This window comes from Ambystoma mexicanum, chromosome 1p, assembly GCF_040938575.1.
Source record: "Ambystoma mexicanum isolate Mex_15411 chromosome 1p, UKY_AmexF1_1, whole genome shotgun sequence".
Lineage (NCBI taxonomy): Eukaryota > Metazoa > Chordata > Amphibia > Caudata > Ambystomatidae > Ambystoma > Ambystoma mexicanum.
Window position 1 is genome coordinate 452706965 of NC_090921.1, and position 21172 is coordinate 452728136.

The 21172-nt window shown below is 45.6% G+C and overlaps 1 protein-coding gene across 3 annotated transcripts in view; it reads left to right on the top strand.

Annotated features, from left to right (window-relative positions):
- The window catches only part of LOC138572668 (single-stranded DNA-binding protein 3-like), a 1217622-nt gene that overhangs the window by 348775 nt on the left and 847675 nt on the right, over positions 1 to 21172 (top strand). For 2 of the 3 annotated variants that reach the window (XM_069649275.1, XM_069649276.1), the window contains exon 4: positions 9569 to 9653. In XM_069649275.1, the coding sequence (XP_069505376.1) occupies positions 9569 to 9653 (85 nt within the window). Of the gene's footprint in view, positions 1 to 9568; positions 9654 to 10182; positions 10213 to 21172 lie in introns of those variants that run through there. The other variant, XM_069649277.1, reaches the window with a different exon arrangement.

The following is a 21172-nucleotide window of genomic DNA, read 5'->3' on the forward strand; positions in this document are numbered from 1 at the left end:
ATTTTCGGATTTAAAGTAAAACTCAAAATGACAGGTGACAGCTTGCAGCTGCAGAATTGACAGGTGACAGTTGTGCAGCTTTAAAAATGATAGATGACACGATTTCTAGGAGGCTGTTCTACTTAGGTTAAAATAGTTTGGATTAGATTATTTTAACTAAGAGATTGGTTCTGCACAGTTCTGCTAGGTACTCACAATATCAATTTGAAATAGGCCTCGTCACGGTCTGGTCAGGTTGGACGGGACTTCCGGCGGGTGGTTATGAAGTCCCGGCTATCTGGGTCAGCTCTGCTCTCTGGGTCTTTCAAGCACCGGATCTGCTCACAATGGTCTGGTTTGTGGTTCTCTCGGGTTCCGGATACAGCACTGCTTTCTGGATACTGCTACAGGTTCTTGCAAAAATTCTTGGCAAAAATTCAAACAGCTCGCCCGGCTGTTGAATAGTTTGGTTGGTTTTGAGGCCTGCTGAAGAGGATTCAGTTGGTGTATTCAGGCCTCTCTGCTACAAATTCTGGAGTTACTTTCTGCTGCAGGTTCTGGAGATTGATGGATTTGAAGCCTGGATCTCTGGATGTGAAGTCGTCGGTCAGCATGCTCCGCAGCAAATGGAATTGAATGTCTCTACCTGTCCCAGCAGTCTCTTTTTATGTGTTTTGAAAATGGGTGTGTGCCTGGGCCTAGCTAAGCCTGCCCCTCTCTACTTGTCATTGGCCCAATTCTCCCCTCTCCCATGATTGGGGAAAGGAAATGGATTGTCATCATGATGAGGTCTGTTTATGGGTCAGAGGATCCTCCCCTGGTCAATTTGCACACAAATCTATTTCTGACCCAAATACATATTTATCTATGTACCATTTTTCTAATATTATAGGTCCAGTTAACATATTTTCTGTAGCACCAAACCATCCGATCCCTGTCTTTGTACGATGTTGTGTCCACTGATGACAGAATTCTCCCCTTTTCATCCAGATAACGACATCTAAACCTTTCCAGATTTTACACAAATGTGCACCAGGGATATGGGTTACAGATGATAAAGTGTCAGATTTTTAACATGCATACATTTGGAGTAACAACCTTTTTTCCGCTACTATCCTCAGGAACATACCACAGGGTCCTAACACCTCTTAAAATGTGCACAGAAAAATCACAAGAATAATGATATTATTTATGTAGTTTTGACAGGTCCGTACTATGAATTATCCATCTTTTTAAAAGTATGCCCTGGTCAAAAAGGGGTGTGGCTTCCCACATCACATGGTGGAATAACTGGTTTATCCACTTCCCCCAAGCTCAGCTGGCTTGCAGAAGCACTGCCCCTCCCAGTTTCCCCCAGGAGGAAGCCACTTTACGGCCCCCCCAATATAACATTTGCCTGAGTCCAGGACAGGCCTTTGTTCAACTTTCTGCAGTCCCCAGGTCCCCTCCCTTAATTCAATCAGAGAGGTGTCAACTCCTTTTGGCAAGGGGCAGCAGGATGCAGCTAGGCCTGGGAAGAGTGGCTGAGCAGGTTTCAACTCCTGTCGGGGGTAGTTGTCAGGCGGAATCCAGTTTCATTAAGCCAGGTTTCAGCTAAATATCACTTTTTGTTCCCAGTTTAAATCAAACTTACAATTTTTTACATATACATTCAATAATTACTTCCTTCAGGTCATTTCAGAATATAGTTTTACATTGTATCCACCTCTTAGCAAGTCTTTCCTTGGCCTGGTTTTGTTTCATTTGTTCAGTTTTACACAAAAGTCTGGTGGTTTTAAAACGCAAGCTTTCTGATAGTGGTGAGTACCGGTATTGCAACCATTTTTGGGATTAAGAAAATGAATTCCGCACAGTTCTGAGTTGCTTTTTGGCAATCAGCATTGCCATTCCCAATGGTTTCAGGCTACTGTGTGTGTAGCCCAATGGTGGTTTTAGGCAGTGCCCTCCTGTGCTCACAACATAGGCAAAAATGGGTGGCAGCCTATTCATGTTTTCCCTGTGCACTCTCTGGGGAGTTCTGGCCATCATGATGTTTTCCATGCCAGTACTGCACAGTTTTATGGTAGGGCTTGGATGCATGGGTAAAAACATCCCACAGGGCAAGCTCACAGTCTCCGTGACACGTGCACTCTCCTTGTCTATTCTGGCTCTCGAGGAGCCGATGGCGGCAACTATTTCGTCCAGCTTAGTGTTCACTGCAACTAATCCGTTCTGTACTAGTGCGGTCAATTTATCCTCTCTATCAATCCCGTCTTGCTCGCCCTGGGCACCCTCATCCGGATGTGTGTCCACCGTCACGGCGTGACTAGCCATGTTGGTAAACGTGTCCATAGGGCCCTTCCTCCTGCCAGCGGGGGTTTTGGATGCCCTGACTTGCTTGGCTCTCCCATGCTTACACCGAGTTGCGTGTGTATATTGGGTATGTCACAGAAGCTCAGGAGGGCCCAAAACTCGGACCATGGGCGAGGGCCAGGGTACCTCCAAGCGTCACGGTTAGTATAGGAGCACCATGAGGTTCGGCCAAGCCTGCAGGGCGTATAAAGAAAGGCTGCGTAGCAGCGGTATAGCGGCAGCGAGGCACCAATCAAAAGAGAGCTGAGCTCGCCGAGCTGCCCGGTGCATCACAATTGGCTTCACGGAGGGTTTACAGGCCTAACGAGGTGGGCAGGGATCAGGAAGACCACAGCTCCAAATTAGCAGATCTCAATGAAATGACTGCCGGGGGATCCAGCGTATAGAGGCGCTTCATGTGTTGAAACACGGTAGGGAGCCGTCGGGAGCAGCCTTCGAGGCAGGACTGGCACACCGCGTCCCCCCTCCCAACTCTCGCTGGCCGCTTACTTGATTGTCCAGCTCCGCTGCCTGCAGGTCTATGCGTGGGCGGGAGCCTCGATACTCCACGATCGGGGGGAAGGAGGCGGTCGAGTATCAAGCAGGTTGGCGCCGAGGGCCAGATTAGAGCCGGGGTTTCCACAGGAGCGACAGGCACCTCCAACCGCCACTTCGTGAAGAGCGCGGGCCAGATAGTAGGGGAGAGCCACCAGCATAGACTCTGCCCACTCGCAGCCTGCAGCGCTCAGCAACCACGGCCGCTGGATAGATTCTCCTGGTGCCGCGCGTCGGCACAACACCGATACTCGTGCCGGCGGGTCTGTTGACAGCCAGATCTCAGCAGCCCGGTACCGCAGCGGGTCCAGATTTTCACAAGTTGTGGATGAGTTCACCGGCAACCGCTACAGCAGGTTTCAGCCCTCTAGACGGCCTATGAAAGGATCTTCAAGCGCAGGATCTTGTGGTGATGAAGGAGCAGCGGGTTTAGGCGGCCATTTTCTACATGCGCAACAGCGCCCCCCAGGGGGGCGTTCTGGTCCAGGGAGGAAGCCATAATTTTTTTGTACTCCTCGACCAGGTTCTCAGAGTCAGTGCTGTCAGGCAGCGAGTTAAGGGTGGGGAGTACGGAAGGGGAGAGCCTATCCACTGTGATACTCCTTTTGTTTCTAGTTAATGTAGGTGGAGCCCAGGGGGCGAGCGGGGTGGGGGTCTGTTGGTAGAGAGCATGAATGAGAGTAAGTAGTGGTCAGTCCAGGCTAGTGGTGAGATGGAGAGGATGTTGGCGTGGCAGTTGTAATCTGCCACCCAATCGAGTATTCTACCTTTATTATGGGTGGATGTTTTGATTCTCTGAGTGAATTCAAGTTCTGATAGAGTATTTGCTGTTGCTAGGGCAGGCTGGTCCGATGGGTCATTGAACCCAGATTAAAGTCACCAAGTAGAAGTACTTGCGTAGAACTTTTAAGATTACTAGATAGGATGGTGTTCATATCCTCCTCAAATGTCCCTGTTGGGCCCGGAGGGGTGATATATCAGATGGATATTGAGTGTTTGGACGTTGGTCAGAGGTACTTTAACTGATCATACTTCACAGGATTGAATGTCGATCGGGGAGGCTAATCTCATAGAAAGGCTGCATTTGCAGATAATGGCGATACCTCCACCTCTGGACCCTTGTCTCTCTTGACTCAAGATAGTGTAGCCGTCAGGGACTGCTAGCATAAACATAGGACCTGCTGCAGTGTGTAGCCATGTCTTGGTGATGGCGAGGAAGTCTAGGTTATCATTCTGGATTAGGTCGGCAATTTCCGTGGCGTGTGCTACTAAGGTTCTGGAATTTATTAGGGCTCCTTTAATAGGAAGGCTCATAGCAGTTGTGGATGTCGGGTGGGGAGCCAGATGGTCTTTAGGTTTACCGTTCTGGGCTTATCAAATTTTTGTCCTAAGGAATCATTTGTGAGATAGGTTAGTACTTGCAAGCATTGGGCTGGGCAAGGTTTTGGGAGTCCTTTTTCCTGTAATGGTAGGAAGAGAGCGGATAGGAGGCTCAAATATTTTGGCTAGCCTCGCTCTGAGACGAGTGTTCCTAGCCTTGGTAGTGCAGGGATTACGCAGTATTGGGTATTTAGGGTCATTCGTACCTAAGAATTGTTTGGTAGTATTATTATTGGCCAGATCGGCAGGCACCATGGTGGATAGATTCCCAAAAGTTGGTATATGAGGTATCATAAGGTAGAGTAGAAGACTCTGTATAAGAAATACGAAGTGGACCGTCTGGCTGGTGGCTGTGAATAGCATACTAGTATTTGGTAAGGGTATCACTTTCTAGGGAGGTGGTGCCTGAGGGCCAACAGAGAGCTAGTATAAGTGGTATTAACAACGTGGATCAGCTCTTAAGTAGTGGCAGCAGCACAGGGGCATCATGCAGCATTCACGATAATGGCATCAACATGAAGCAACATTGGGAGTAGGGGCACCAACATAGTATGGTATCTAGCGCAGGGCAACATCACCATGCAGCATTTATAGGGCAGAATTCAATATAGGACACTAGCAATGCAGTGTAGCATTCAAATTAGGGCAACAGCACAGTGCACAACAATTCCGAGTAGGGCAGCAGTATAGTGCACAGCAATTTGGAATGGGATACTAGCACAATGCAATAATTCAAATTAGGGCAGCAGCATAGTACATCAACGATTCAGCGTAGGGCAGCAGTGTAGTGCAGCATTTAAGGTGAAGTCACAGTGTAGCAGTTCAGTTAAACAGTTCAGGATAGGATAGTGCAGTATTCAGGTAATGGCCACAGCGCTGATGGGATAGTAATTACAGTAAAAACAGTAACACTTGAAGGCCTTGAAGGCGGGTGTCGGCAGAGCTGCTCGAGTGACGGTGGAGTCTTAGTCGGAGGGTAGTACCCTCTGCATTGTGCGGCGACCGGCCGGGCGTCTAACGGGAGGCTGGCAGCCTGTTGTGAGGCTTCAGGTAGGAGCGGAAGCGAGCAGATCGTGGAGGGCTACCTTCGAGCTTCGATGATGCGAGGTGGGTGATAGGATGCGTGTAAGTGTTGGGCAGTAGTTATGGGTGCTAATCCTGGATCAAGCAGTGTGGGGATACGGCAGTTAAACAAACAGTGGAGCATTAGAGATGGGCTCACCTTGAGGTGCGGGTTGGTGGAGCGCAAACTAGGTGGGTTCATCGGGTCTCGGTAAAACTTGTCAGGCTCAGTCAGGTGGAGCCTTTTTCGTTTGCCTTCGTCGGGGGCTGGCTTGCACCTGCTGGTGCCCCACGATAGGCTATCAGGCCAGGGGAAGCCAGGGGGAGCCAATCAGGAGCCAGCTGGGACTCAGAAGGAGTTAGATTTGGCCAGAAATGCAGTGGCGGCCATCTTGGAAGGGCAAAAACCTTATGTTTTTAAATGCCGAGATTGGGTCTGCACGCTTCGTTTTCTTGGCCCAAGTTGCTCAAAGGGCTTGCAATGGGCAGGCAGGCAGGCAGCACAAATAGAATACCTCAATTAAGATTTTAAAATTATGATTTTGCGACTGGAGCACAGGCAGTGCATATTTCCATTGGTGAAGCCTCCAGACTTACCTTAGGCACATCAGTGCTTGGGGGTGCAGGGAACTGCTCCAGCAGTTGGATGGAGAGGGAGCTCCTTCTCCAACCTCTCTTATATTAGCATGAAAGGATTGGACCCCCCCAATGCTGCGTCACTGTCCAGAGACCAGCCGAGGAGAACAGCAACTGAAAGTCACTGCAGCACACCGGGGCAAACCTCTATAGGATCGCCAAGCCAAAGATACTTGTGGCTCGTCGCAGAACATTCAATTGAGCCAAGGTGAGGCTAGTGAATCTAGAAGTACAGGAAGCCCTGGATTGTTATCTGATGCATCAAAGTTCGCTCGCTTGCACCACTCTTCGTATTGCTCAAAGGCTTCAACATTTTTTAACGTTATTTGGACCACGTCACCCAGTCATTGCTCACAGATATTTGACTGGCCCATCATTGGCTGGAATAGTTTTTACTGTGTGATTGGGCAACAGGAGACCAACCGTCTTCTACCTCGGAGCCTAGGAGTGGAACTATCGAGGCTCATGGCATGGTGGTAATCGAGTAGGGAAGGGAGTGGATGTCATTGATGCCAAATGGTTGGTGACTGGGCAAGGAGGCTGTGGGATCTGAGTGTGTGTTTGTGGGTGAGGAGATACCACAGTGCAATCTCTGTGCTGTCGAGCATGAAGCCTAGCATTTCCCCTGCTTCCTTCCACTTTCCAATATCACCCTCCAGATGTACCTCGCCAAAGTCACACTCAGGAGCCAGCAACCCCTTTCTCTACCAGCATGCCCAAAGTATCACTGAGTCAGTTGGCTCTTTAAACAATTTAGTGCAAAAGCATCCTTTGACCGGGCGGCTTAAAAAAAAAAAAGATCCTCTTCATACTGAGTCGTGTACAAATGTGCAGCTTAGATCCACTAAGGGGTTTTGGTTGCGCAGGCAGTTCTTGACCTTTGGGGAGTGGGGAGAAGAAAGGGGAGGAATTGGGGGTGTGGAGAGGGGAAGAGAGAAAAATAAATCTCCATTAACCTACTGTTACATAACATATGTGACTGGGTTCAGAGCTATGCCCTTATCAGGAGGAAACTGGGACCGCTCCAGAATCTGGGTAGGCGACCTCCCAAAGTGTATACCAGAGGTGGAGTGAGGGAGTTTAGTATGCATTGTATAGATATAGTGGTACCACTGTCCCTTCCACAATGCCTGCTATCCTCTCTTCTGGATAGTGTTCTCTTCTTTTTCAGAACTGCAACTCCCAGAATGCACCTTGATTCAACGAAGAAAACCCTGGGAATGGAATCTAGAACAGACATAGGATGGGGTTTTTCCTGCCCAACAGATCTGAGACACCCGCCACCTGCTAACGCCAGATGGAACCCGGGGGAGTGGCTGAGCAACAGATAATGAACTGAGAGTGAGAAAGGGGGGGCCAGGGGAGCAGGTGAGACACGACAATCCTCCCCATACCCAGTTGAAAACAATGCTCACCAATGCATGGAGAAAGCCACAAGGAAAACAAGCAGCACATGGCTGCCACACTACAAATGGAGAATGTAAAGGGGGCAGGGCTAAAAGCTGGCATATGTCACTCAGGAAGCTTTGATTCGAAAGATATAGACCGTTATTACCTGTTCAGTTGCATCGGGTCTATTTAGATGGCTATCTTCACGTGTAGACATGACCACCCGCTCCAGCCATCCTGGCGCCTGAATAACTGTCCTCTTCACTCAACTTTAAATCACAATTTTACTCAAGCACAGATGACGGCATATGCTTCCATCAAACAAAAGGAATATTCTTTGAGCAGGCAGGACTGTGGAAAACCATTAAGTTGACCGATCAGAACACCGCCTTTTCCGGAACATCCAAGCTTGCCCATCTGTGGAACGTTTTAAGCATCAACTATCCACTTAATGGCTAGTAAAGGTTCTCTCCCACCCGCCCTCCATTACCACAAACTAACAACAGCCATTCTCTCCAACTTCGACATCCCACATACATTCTATCTGTTCATATGTGCATTACCAGAGCCTGTGACGCAAAGCCTTTAGTTATTTTCTCTGTTATCTAGTGTCCTTGGTTCATGTCCTATAAACCTACCAGCTCATCAACTGGTATCTCTCTCTCCCTCTCTCCCTTTCTCTCTCTCTCTCTCGCCTCTCATTTATTTTAAGGGCATCCTGCTTGAGGACTTCTTGTGTGTGACATGTCTGTTTGAAATGGCACCCTATTTTTCAACAAATGCATTGAAGTCTAGTAGTTATTGTCTTTATGGGATCCAGTTTAACCTTTGATCTGCTTTTGGCCGAAAATGTCAACCTGCTCAAAGGTTCAAGAGTGTTCAGGCCCAGAAGTCAAAGGGAGCGGATTGGTTTGTGATTACAGATTGTCTAGGATGGTCGAGGGTCTGCCTTCCTGATGGAGGGAGGGCCTGAAATGCGTTGGAGATCGGCCAGGTGCGACATTGCAGACCCCTATAGGAGAATGTCTTTAATGATTGAACCTCTTTTTGCTGTTCTACACTTCAGTAGATTTTAGATGTATGTGAATATTAAGATTATCCAAGGTTGATGCTTTCTGACATTTTTTCTTGCACTGATCGACTGTTGATTGTAATTTAAATACACTTGTTAATTTTGTGGGTGAAATGTCACAACATGCATTATGTTTTTAAGTGTAACCGCATCCCACTAAATGTGTGTGTCCCAGGAGGGTTTTTATGTTATGCTGATAGGCTTTTATAATGAGCCAAATGGCCACTGTAGTCGTTTCAGCGTTTCTAGGCTTGTCCATGCAGTGGCATTCTGCTACCTGGCCAGGTGTAGCAAGAATAGAAAACAAGCGTAGGCAATGCCAACAGTTTGGACTTTCGTGTCGGCATGGGAAAGGCACTTGCCGGGCACTGTCATCCTTGTATTAACTGGCCATTGATGGTAGCAGGTGCAAATACCAATAGCAGTGCCTAATACTTAGACACAAGCCAAAACTGTTGCCTTTGTCACTGCTAGTTTTAACAGGACTTCAGGGAAGAACAGGCATATTGAGTGGTTGAATGCAGACCTGGTTAAGACATTTTCGTTACACTAGAAGTGCATCTTGCAGCTCAAATAAGTCATTAAATCTAAAAAAAAAAAACTGTTTTAAAACAAACACTGCCAAGCCCTTTCAGTGCAAAGTTTGATGAGAAGGCTTCATTAAAGCGAGCTCCAAGAGTTCCCATGAAGAGATGTTTGGGGCAGGGGAGGTGCAGGAACTGGGTGGGAATGGCCATAGGGATTTAGCATGGCCATTGGCAGTCAGTGTGTAGGCAAATAACCAAACCGCACCTACAAGCTTTGTGTCCCTCCTCATATGCCATTTCTCCCCATCTGTACTCCAGTGCATCAGTTTCATCTTGTAGATAGGTTGTGAAATCAGTAAATAGATGCTGCAAACAAAGGAATGGAAGAATGCATGGGAAATAATGTTTTGTGATAGCATGGAACAAAAAAAGTGACCTTACCATGCAGTCTAAGCAGTTCTGCAGCTTTCGGAATGTTGGGAGCACAGCCTATTCTGTAAGTTCACTGCATTCCGAGTGCTCCGATTGGCTGAGAGGCCAATAATGAGCGCCCTGTGCTAATTTGCACCAGTCAAAATGTACACCTGTATACACAAATGAAGCAACTGAACCCTGACGGTGTGTTGTTCTCCCACAGCGTATTTTGGGACCTCTACTGTGCAGCCCCAGACAGGAGAGAGACGTGCGAACACTCGAGTGAAGCCAAGGCCTTCCATGACTACGTAAGTACCGTTCCCCTTTGGGGCACTGCCCCCCTTCTATGTGGCTGATAAGATAGAACCGTTGGCACCACAAGCAGGTGGTAGCCCACAGACGAGCCTTTTGATTGGCCACGAGATTCTATGGCTGAAACTAGCCCGCGGATGGGGCACGGCGTGGCCATTTTTTTGCCATGTTGTGCTTGCCGTGGTCTTCAGACCAGGCCTGAAATGGTCTGCAGTGTGTTGTTGGAATGCTTTTACGACCTGATAAAAGAATTAGTAATGTGGCTGGAGACATGAAAGTTTGTCCTCTGCCTCCCCCTGCTTGCATGCGTTTTATGGTTTTTATAGAGCCCCAGTGGAAAGCTCGAGAAGCATCTGGAAAGGCTTTAGAGCAAGCTGCGCAGTGCCAGGGAGAGCATGTTTCACTCTGTTGTTATGCTTGGCTCTGGCGTGTGCACTATATAATTCAGGGCTAACATATTCCAGTGGCGGTGGTGGAGTTTTGCATTTAATTGGAGCATTTTGGTGGCAAAGGCCTCGTTTAGGTTTTCGGCTGCGGTAAATGCTCCCGGTGGAGGTACGTCCTGAGGTTCACCGGCATGCCACTCATTCGTGTGTGTGTAGCGGAATTTGGTCTGTTAGGTATAAAGAATTTGTGGGAAGTGCTGAATGCAGATGCAAATCTGAACACTTATTATACTGCTGGAAAAAGCAATTGTGTTCCATGTCGTAGAAGGGAACAGATATATAATACTTCATGGATGGCAAGCCTATCATTTCTTTTTCGTGTGAGTAAAGAAGTTGTTTATTCTCTTCCGTATAGGTTTCAAATCTATCCTCTTCTTTTGCATTGGAGTGGCCCTGCTATTTTGTCTTGTCTGTGTTCTGTTCTCTTTGTTATAAGCTTTCATTTTGCGTTTCCTTCCATATGACCGCCAAAACTGTTTTATTCTCATTTTATAGAGCAAGGTAGTTTCATCCTCTAACCTTTGTATTATTATCTTCATTATATCTGGCAATGCTGATTCATTCCCTTCCATTTGTTTGCCAAAGCAGTTTTTTGTTGCCCAAATGTTTATGGCAAAGCTGTTTCATTCTCGTCCATTTTAGTGACAGAGCTGTTTCATTCGCTTCAGTTTGAGCCAGGAAGTTTGCCCATTCTCTTGCACGTGAATGTATTCACTGTTTGTCTGTTCACTGTGGGAGAGGCTCTGCTTTATTTGCTTCCTTCTGTATGACTGGAAAAACTGTTTTACTCTTGCAATACCCGCAGAAAGTTATTTTCCATATGTGTGCAAAAGCTGTTTTATTCTTCTCCTTACCAGTCGTTTTCCCCATGCTTATGAGTGAAAGAGTGGCTTTATTCTGTGCCACAGAAACAGCAACATCTGTATTTTATTCGCTTCTGTTGGATTGACAAATCTTTTGTATTCTCCTCCAGCTTTGTGAGTGGCAGGGTGTTTGTTGCATGGCATTGGTTGGAAAGGGCGGAAGATTACCCATCTCCCAATGTATGTGGTTTCAGTCCGCCAATAGATAGCTGGTTACACTATTGAGGCACGCAGTAGTCACTGTTTGTTAGAAGAGTGGAAAGGTCAAATCAGTGTCTTCAGCAGCAGAGGTTTTGGCCTTGGTTTCATGCGGATCCCACAATCTGTGCAGGTGCACGATGTGGTGTTTGCAGTGACTGTCAGACTGGCTGCCATTTTGTTCTTAAGAATGTATTATAAAAGCTATGGCCGACTATAAGATGAAAGCTCGTTTTTTTTCTCGATTTCTTGAGTGCATCTAATGTGGAACCACGCATTTTAATGTTGTGTTCCATTTAGTATATCAGTTTAGCAGATCGCGATGCTTGGCTGGGGAGGGCTATTGAGGTACATCTTTAGGCAAACATTGGTCCTCGATCAGCCAGAACTTTGAACCAGAAATGTATACCTTGGAGTAGGGGTGATGTTTTGGACTGTGACTCCCAGGATCCCGAGCCATTGACTCTGCTGGGTATGGATGGAGGGGGCTGTAGTCCAAAACATCTGGAGAGCTAAAGGTTGCAGTCCCATGCCTTGAAACAAGAGTTTTTTTAAGTCCTTAAGGCCAGAACAACTAAGGGAGTCAGCGTTGCCTTGTTGCTATTCACAACGCACCAGTAGCTGCTTCCAAGCGAGAAAGTGGAGTACGACTTGCAGAGTGGGTGTGGATAATGAGTGTCATATTAAAAGCAATAAGCTTCACGCCGCCAAAATAGCTGCAATGGCAGGGTTCATGACCACTACCATCGCAAAATCTTTTCTTGTATCCTTGTGGTGGAGGGAGCGATCTGTATTGGATAACCCCTTCGTCGTTGCATTCCTTGGTGAAGTCGTTAACTCTAAAAAGAAAATGGCTGGTAAAGTCCTAAGATCACAAGTATGCATTATTGGCGTGTAATTCGCACAACCCCAATGTTTCAATAATTTTAGGACTTCTTTTGGTTTTGTATAGTATGATAAAGAGGCCTTTGCTTTCCAGTATTGACATGCTTAATGAAAGCAGCATATTGAGTGTTGTACTATGCCATGTGGTAGAATGCAGTCTGTTGTAACAAAACATTCAATTGTTCTTGATGTATGTCGAAGTCAGTTGGCACCGTCTGGGTGAGCAGGTGATCTTTTTTTAATGTGCTGCGTTATAAGCATGTTTTGCTAACAGCAGTCAGAGGTCTGGCAGCTGCTCGTTGAATGTTTGTCTAACCGTGGTGGGCAAATTGTATATAATAATTGATTGCTCCATTCACATCGAGAAAACAAAAGGGGTCTAATTGACAGTGGACAAGTAAATCCGGCTGAGGGAATGGATTGACTGGAATTAATGGGCCACTGGTCATTCACTGGCAACCCTAATGTGCAGGACTTTGCAGTGTGGCTATGCTAGGACCACTTGCCCCCCTTATGGGATAGTCCCTATGATGGTGTTCCCCAGACTTAACATGATCACAGTTGTGAAGTATTTTGGAGAAAAACGCATTCTAAGCGAAATTCTGATGACTTGCTGTAGTGCTGCCCCCACAGTCTAGAGCGTGGCTGTGTGAATCTGAGAGAGGATGCCGCTTTAGCGCTAGCCCTGTATAGCTGCCTTGCAGCCTAGACGCATCCCAATGCCAACGCAAAATCCACACTTATTCAGTTACACTTTGAAACCAAATGTGCAATTGATTGTACAATCCGAAACCAATGTGTTTACAAGTTGCCATGCTTTTGAAGTCGGGTCCACTAGACGATCGTGCCCTCCTAAGATTACTAATGGGTAGAGTGCTATGAGGTTACTCGAAGTGGCCGGTGTCACATTTGTGCATATTGGAAATCGGTACACGTGTGGTGTTTGTACTTGCACCAAGAAAACCAGGAGTAGCTATTACCAAATGGGGCACATGAATAAAGAATATTTATCCTGTGCTGGCCAAAATTCAATGCACACTTGTTTAAAAGGTGTTTTAATGGGACCGGTAAGCTACAGAGATAATTTGCTAAACGGAGCCAATAAAAGACATTACAAACCACACTGGATTGTCTGCCTTCTGAGAACTGAGGAGCTCGCAGCTCTCTATTTGATGGTGGCACAGCACAGTGAAGGGTACTGCGGCATGGGGGAGGGGGGGCATAAGGGTCTAGTGCTCTAGGGTTTCTATAACCTCTAGTGTAACTTCGCTGAATGGTAATAGATTGCAATCGCTACAATGGAACAGATGATAGAAGTGAGTTGAACAGGTGGCCACACAGGTGCATAGATCTGCACCAAGTATTGAAGCAAAATCTTGACTGATCAGAGACTTGATCATAGACGCATTAAAATATCTGAGGTGTTGAGTCTACAATGTGATTTTAAAGTGATCTGTCTGAAATGTTCAATTCAAGCTGAACCCATATTGAAATATATTGACATTAAATTAAGATACTATTGGCCTCATTACGAGGATGCCGGCAACCTAGTATTACCGTTACCACTGCCTGTCATCCTGGTGCTGCCGGGATGGGCGTCCAGCAAAGTTATGCAATGCACTTAAAAACTCTGCTTTTCAGAGGTTTGCAAGTGGGTAGATTACATTCCTGGCTCCGTACGATGCAGAGGAAAGCGGTGACTTTTTGTTGGTTCAGCATCTGAAATTGTATTTTGAAATGTAATTGTTCATGTACGTCATGATGTCTGACTTTTTATTTGTAGGCCTTGTTCAGCGTTTAGTTATCTACACGAGTTTGTGCTTTATAGATCCAGGCAATTACTAAAAAGGCCTTGGTTTGTGGATGGATGGATGGATGGAAGGATGCTTGGATGGGAGAATGGGTGCTTTTGTTTTGAGTGCCATTTGCTATTTGATCTTTTTTCGCAGTTATCTGCTTCATTGCACTACATTAGTCTTTTAGCGGCTTGTGTTTTCTGCCTCCATCTTATCGGAAGTGGATTTTCACTGGTTTTCAGATGTAGTTATTTGGTGCCGTTACCATGGATCAATCCATCATTTATCACTGCTAGACTGCAAACTAGATCAATAAATGCATCCTGTGAATGGTTTGGACCGGGGTCTATGCTGGGCGTTGCATTTGCCAATGGCCATCGTCCTCCATCACATCTCGTTATCTACCCTGTGCTATAGGCCCCTTAATGTGCAACAGCCTTTGTGTTCACCCCAAAACAGAGCAGGGAGTCTCATTTTTTCAATACGTGCAGGCTTGGGTTATGGAGGTAAAGCCACAAATGTAAAAGTGCTGCAATGTTGGACTCCCCACAATGTGTTGCGGTTGATGGGGAAACGACACCCCTTAAGACTTGGGTATGGGGTGGGCCAGGGCTCACCATTCGGAGATCACTCTGCCAATCGCTCTTTCCAACCAAATAACCCATTGGCTGCTCAGGCAATCATGAAAGCTAATCATCCTGAGGCCAAAACATGCACTTTGACATCATGCGCCTGGCGACCAAGCGCAATCAAATGACCTTAAAAAAAAGTAGGTTAATAATGTAAACCCTTTTCAGTCCATGCACAGTATGCAGACTTCATCACATATTGTATAGGGCCCGTCCGAGTATCTCTTTCTCTCTCTCTCTCTCTCTCTTTCTCTCTCTCTCTATATATATCCCCCTCTCTCTCTCTCTCTCTTTCTCTCTCTATATATCCCTCTATATCCCTCTCTCTCTCTCTCTCTTTATCTCTATCCCTAAATCTCTATCTATCTCTCTATCTCTCTCTTTCTCTATCGCTCTATCTCTCTATCCCTCTATCTCTATCTCTCTCAGCGGCGGGCCAATACCGCCCCTCGTTCTGTAACAACGGCCCCGCGGGCATTACCTCGGGCGGTATTGACCCGCCGCCTCGGGTTTTATTGCCACAATACAATGTCCCAATGTCTGGGAGATTCCACTCAAACGTTACAAAAAAAGAAGAAATATGTTTATCATTGACATTACATAAATAAAATTAAATAGCACAGAGAAAACGGATTATGTGTGCACCTAGTCCTCTCAGGAATTTGCTAGATACGGGAAATCCTCTCTAACTAGTTACAAAATGCTATTGTTAAGAAACCCGCCACAATGGCCAATGCTCTTGTTCAGGGGTCCAGATGTTTTGGACTGCGAAGCCCATGATCCCTCATAATTGACTATGGTTGATGCGAGTTGTAGTCCAAAACCTCTGGAGAGTCAAGTCCTGAATTACATTGGAAATCATTGCAAACCCAGTCCACTCCCCCACTTCGCACCTAGGAGCATGGATGTGCAGTGAGATCTGATCTCCCTGCAGTGTTAACCCTTTTTCTCACGTGCTCTTAATTGGACTATTCAGTAGCATTACATGCAAACTCAACGTGCAGTGAGAAGGGTTCATTAATATAGTCATTAGGGCAGTGTCCTTGAGCCCCTTACTGAACTGTGCAACAGCAGACCCCCTCCATCCCGTACATCCAATGCAATCTACTGAGTCAGCCACTAACGCAGTCCACCCTAACTCCATTTAAAATCTTCTGTAAAGATGAAGCTAATTACCTAGGCATTCACCATTAAGACCGTCATAGAATGTTATATTTCACAGGATGTTAGACTAGGGTCTCCCATATACCCTGTGCTGTGCAGCAATGCACTTCCTGGCAGCCCACAGTGGTAGGAGGCAGGGACATGAAGTCACCAAAACGCGTGGCGTGACATCCCACAACCCTTGACCTATGATGACATCACAGGAAGTGATGTAATTTGACCCCAACCCGAAGTGACATCACAGGAAGCAATGGAACACAACCTTTCCCCCCCCCTTGACAAAACAGGAAGTGGCATCATATAGCATTGTTCCTAAGTACACTACAAAAAATATTGTTACAATATCACTGTCATGTGATATCCATTTCATACAAGAATGTATGACCGTATGTATCGTTAATATCAGTGTGTATAGGCCCATATTACCAAATTACTGTGAATGCAAGCAGACGTCCAAGGCCAAATGATAATGATGTGTTATTATATAGCTGAACCCATAGACCTAGGGCCCTTTAAGACGAGGCAGCAATACTTTGAGATAAATGGGGATGCAGAAGTTACTCAAACATCAACAATCAAACCGACTCAGGAAGTTGGCAAAAGCGCAGTGTTTTATTTGCAATTGTCTAAAACAGAGAGTTACAACAAACATCACGAACGTTCGCTCAATTTCTCTCGGCGCATCTAAAAAAACAACTTTTATAATCAAACTTCATCATAAGTGACATCACACTATGTGGCAAACTACAAAAAACCTACTTGGGTATGTGATAGGATTACAGAAACCCTCTACGTATACATTCCATACTGAGGGGGGAAGTGATTGGGATTCTACTGTCAGGTGGGCGACACAGCCCATCCCTAGTGCAAATCATCTTTCGTATCACTCTAATACTCAACACTTCATTGGTTATAAAAACTATAGGGCTCTTTGATACATGGCCCTCTACCATTGGTTTGGCACCTTTGCACCCTTCTGGAATATTCCACACGCTAGCAGCACGCAGGCTACCATACCAGGTGCATGGAAGGTCGGCATGATCATGCCTCCCCTTCCAATTAGCCCCACATCTATCATCACTCTTGCAGTCTGCCAGTCAATTAGGCTTTGAACTTGGCCTTGTAGAATCTCTCTGTGCCTCAGAAATAAAGGGAGTATCTTCTTGGTTTCGGTGTAGCTCAACCCAATGTCTATTTTGATTTGACCATGTGACTGAGAGACCGCTTTTTCAAGCCTTTTGCGGCATTTAATTCTATTAAAGGGTGAACTCTTGTCACCTTCAGTGTTTTTCCATTCCGTTTCAAACAGATGTCTGTTTCTGTCTCACGTTCATGTAACTACTGGATGGACACCCAGGCTCACGGTGGCCGTGTCTTCTTGGTGCTGGGCCAGCCATGTATTTCTCCATCGCCTTTAGTTATTTTCCAACTGCGCCATACTGAAAACTCTTTCCAATCACTGGGTTTCAGCCTTGCTAAAAGTGCACTGTGGAATATCCATGTTCTATACATTCCTATCTATTATAATATTCACTACGTACCCAGCCTTAAGATTACTTTGTCTACATGCATTACTGCATCTTCATCTCGAGCCTGAAATGTTGCCCATCTTTACTACCTCCTCTTCAGAACTTATAGAATGTCTATTCTCATCTGCCTCGTGCATTTTTTCCAGGTGCGTCATCTGCTCCGCATGACGTGACCAATCTCCTCTTTCATTCCTTTTCAAGCTTCTTCTGGGACTTTGTCCAAAAGGCCATTATTTCTTCGTGAATGCATACAAGGTTTTCTTAATGGATACCTTGTTTCCATGATTTTCTGCGGTACAGGCATCCTTACTGGTACTGCACGTGCTGCAATTTCCAGCTCCCAACATATAGGCAGCATGGGGGCAGAGCTTTTGACGGGGGTACTTGACTCCACCTCTACAACGCGCTTTATATAGTATAAATATACATACAATACCACCCAACCTGTGTTGGTACTAGAAATGTAACGGTATACCGTTAAAGATACAGTGAATAACTTAATTGAATAATAACCATCATGTTGTTTATACCAGTATTCCGTTTATACCGTTAAGTGTGCTTTTCAATCTGATTTAGAAAGGCTGCAGTAAGCAAGTGCTGCGCAGTCTTGGTTTTGCACTGTTGGATGTGCCGTCTGCCAATGGGGGCTTGTTTGGCAGACAAGAGCATAGGGAAAGTGAGACCACATTAGTAAATGGAGCTTTGCTGCTGTGACCACTCTTTCTCTGTGATCAGTAGAGTCGGGTCAAAGATCAGCCGACTTTGTGCAAATTGTGTTGAAAGCTGCCCAGTGCCTGAACCTTTGTGTTCCCCATGCAAAGCTGGGAACGATGAGCTGACTGGCTCGATAAGCATACGGGAGACTTAAGTTCATAGACTCCGCCAGACCTGGATTTCATGGGCAAACTAGAACAAAATTATTTTGTTTCAGGCATTATTTATTTGAAAGGCAGGATACAGATTGTAAACGTTTTCACACAGTCCTGCTGCTCCACGCTGCAGGTCAGATCTTCTATGGTGATTGTCCCAATTTTCAATTTGCAATTAGCAAGACCACAGGGACATCATGAGGGTGAGTGGAGGGCCTGAACTGAAAGTGGGCATTTTAATTTTCCTTTCGTTCGTATGTAAACAAATGTAATAAAACTTTCAGTGACTTGCAAAACAGTGGAGCCAGGAGCACTTTGCTTAGCAACCAGTCAGCCAGCAGGAGCAGAAATGTATCGATTCAGCCTGGCCCGGCATCATGTGCCATTAGTTCAGTAAGTTAAGATCCTACTGCACTGAGCAAACACACATTGGAACAGCTCAAGCTCTACCTATGCACATTGTAAAAAAAAAAAAAAGACGGCCAGCGAAGTCATGCATATCGAATTACTCTCCCCAAGGTTTAGATTCAAGGAACTTAAGTTTCTCATGGTCATGGATCGGATAGCCACCCAATTCTGTTTTAGCTTAGAATTCTGGGTAGTTTTCCCACCAGTTTGAAAGATGAGGAACTACACATCCCAGAATTCAAAGGGGGGAATGAACTGGATGCCCTTCTGATGCATGTCCAGAAACAACCTTAGCTCTGTAGACCAGGCATGGACTGGCCTTTAGGGCAATAGGCCCATGGCCGAACCAAAAACATGAAATGCTTGTGTGGGCCAGTTTTTTGGGTGAAAGTGGGGCCCTTTTTTGGCCAAAGTGGTCCAGTTTGATGAGTGACTTCACTATGCGGCTAATAGTTTTGACCACTTTTGCTTAGTAAATATTCTTTTAAATGTATAATTTGCATCACATTTTATCAAAAATCTCCTCCTTGGGTACTATTCAAACAGTGTTCCAAAAGCAATGAATTCCCATTTGCAACTGTGGGCCGCTTTTATGTTGGTGCCTGAGACAATTTTATGCCCCCGTCCGATCCTGCTGTAGGCTGTGTGAACCCTGGGCCTATCGGTGCTTTCTGCTAGTAAATAAACTGCCCCCCCACTATCCTCTGTGTAGATTTGCACATTGGCACTAGAGTTGTTGCTTCCCTTGATCCTGCACCTACCTGCCTCCTGCACATGGCACTGGACTCAAGCAGGCAGGACAGATTCTACATTCAATTTGATGCATCCAGAGCAATGGGGGTGAAATATTTCTTAGGTCTATTCTAAATTTGTGATACCACCCATGAAAGCATTCCTCCCTCTGAACTCGCATCACAAGGGTCCTAATGCACTCAGACCTTGGGAAAATGGTAATGATGGGGCTGTGGTGAGGTGGTGGTCTAGGTCATATTTGTGCCGATATGTATTTTAACTTTGTCATTTTCAAAGTTTTATTTTTTTCCCACTATCTTTAAGAAGGTAAATGAACATGTATTGCAAGAATCAAGATAGAAATCAACAGCGCCCACTGAACGCTGTCCCTTTAGGATCAGTGGTGACTCCGACATCAGATCTTCATAATACACCAGGCAGATGGTAAACAAGCAATAGTGATTAGATCACTATGCAACCTTTGGGTGTGTCTGTGTTGGCTATGACATTTTGACAAAAGAAACACAATGACATGGGCTTTCAGACCGCACATGAGTGACTTTTCTCCCTTTAATGGGAGAAAGAGTTGTCAAAACAAATTTGTTGTCGCAGCAAGGGGTCATGATGGCCATGGCATGTGGTTCCAAAGAAATGCAAGTCGAGGTTAATTTTCAAAGCGATGACCTGTGACTGATCAGCTCATTGCTCAAAATGTGCATTATAACACTTCGACTAGTCACTCTTTCCTTCAAGGCGATCAATGAGTGAGCGCTATGCAAGACCAATTCTGCAGCCGTCTTAGATTCCTGGAGGATCAGCTAAATATGTGCAGAGACAAGTTTCAAAATGCTACCTTGCTACAGCTGGAAAATCCTGCCTGCGTGTTCGTAAGTTAACTAAAAATCATTGACTTAATGGTAACTTGTAGAACTTCAAATGCATAAAGGCAATGTTAAAAAAAGTTCTTTTTTTGGGACTAATAATTTCAGTTGGAGCAGTTTTTAATGACATTCCATAAACCACACGTGCCTGACACAAAATCAATATGTTAGCAATAGGAAGAATAAATACAGTGCCAAGAAGGAAAAGGATTTACTTTGGGTTGGCGGCTTTGGGGTTTAAATATTTATAATGGATAATGTTTTCTAAACATATGACAATGGGGTATTTCCCTGGTTCCATCAGTGAATTTACATATAAGTCACACTGCGAAATTCACTCATCTCTGCGGATATTCCCTGCTGCCATACCAAAGGGTAACATGTCAATGATAACTGAACACCTTTTGGCCCGCAAGTATACTAAAGGCTGTAACGTAAAGAGAGAGAGTGAGTGAGTGCGGGTGTGTGTGTGTGTGTGTATGCACACAAGCGCATACTACCATCAGCCTCCACTGATCTGTGGCATGCAGATTATCAAGATGGCAACATGTTCATATTCACCAGTAGCCAGGGGGTGACCTAAAAGCCTAAATGACCACTTAAGAAAAGCTATTAAGTTTGCTTTGCCAGTCGCAGGAGGGCCCCCCCCCCCCTCCTCCTCCTCCTCTCTACACATGTGTTTGGTGGAAGCAAGGGGTGGCATTTCAGTGGAAAGTATGGTGAAAAATTCTGGCCCTGCATGCCTGATTTTGTTTGTGATGATAAATCTGACAATTTGCGACCTTTTAAGAAAATATTTGTTAAGATTAGTTAACTCCATGTGCTACACCGTGATAACCATGATATACCGTCATTTGGCAAGAAGGTTATCGTTCCGCCATAAAACTAATACCGTGATAGCCCTATCAACCCCTTATCAACCTCAGACGAATGAAAGGCTGAGTTGGCCTTGCCGAAATTTGAACAAGCAACCTGCAGATCACACACACATCACTGCAGTGAGCGTTCAACACACTGAGCTATCTATCCGGCTATAGTAAAATGAGCAATAGCATGTCTGAATGTTCTCAAAGTAAGAAAGCAAATTACACTCTGTAGTGGCTACCATTAAACTG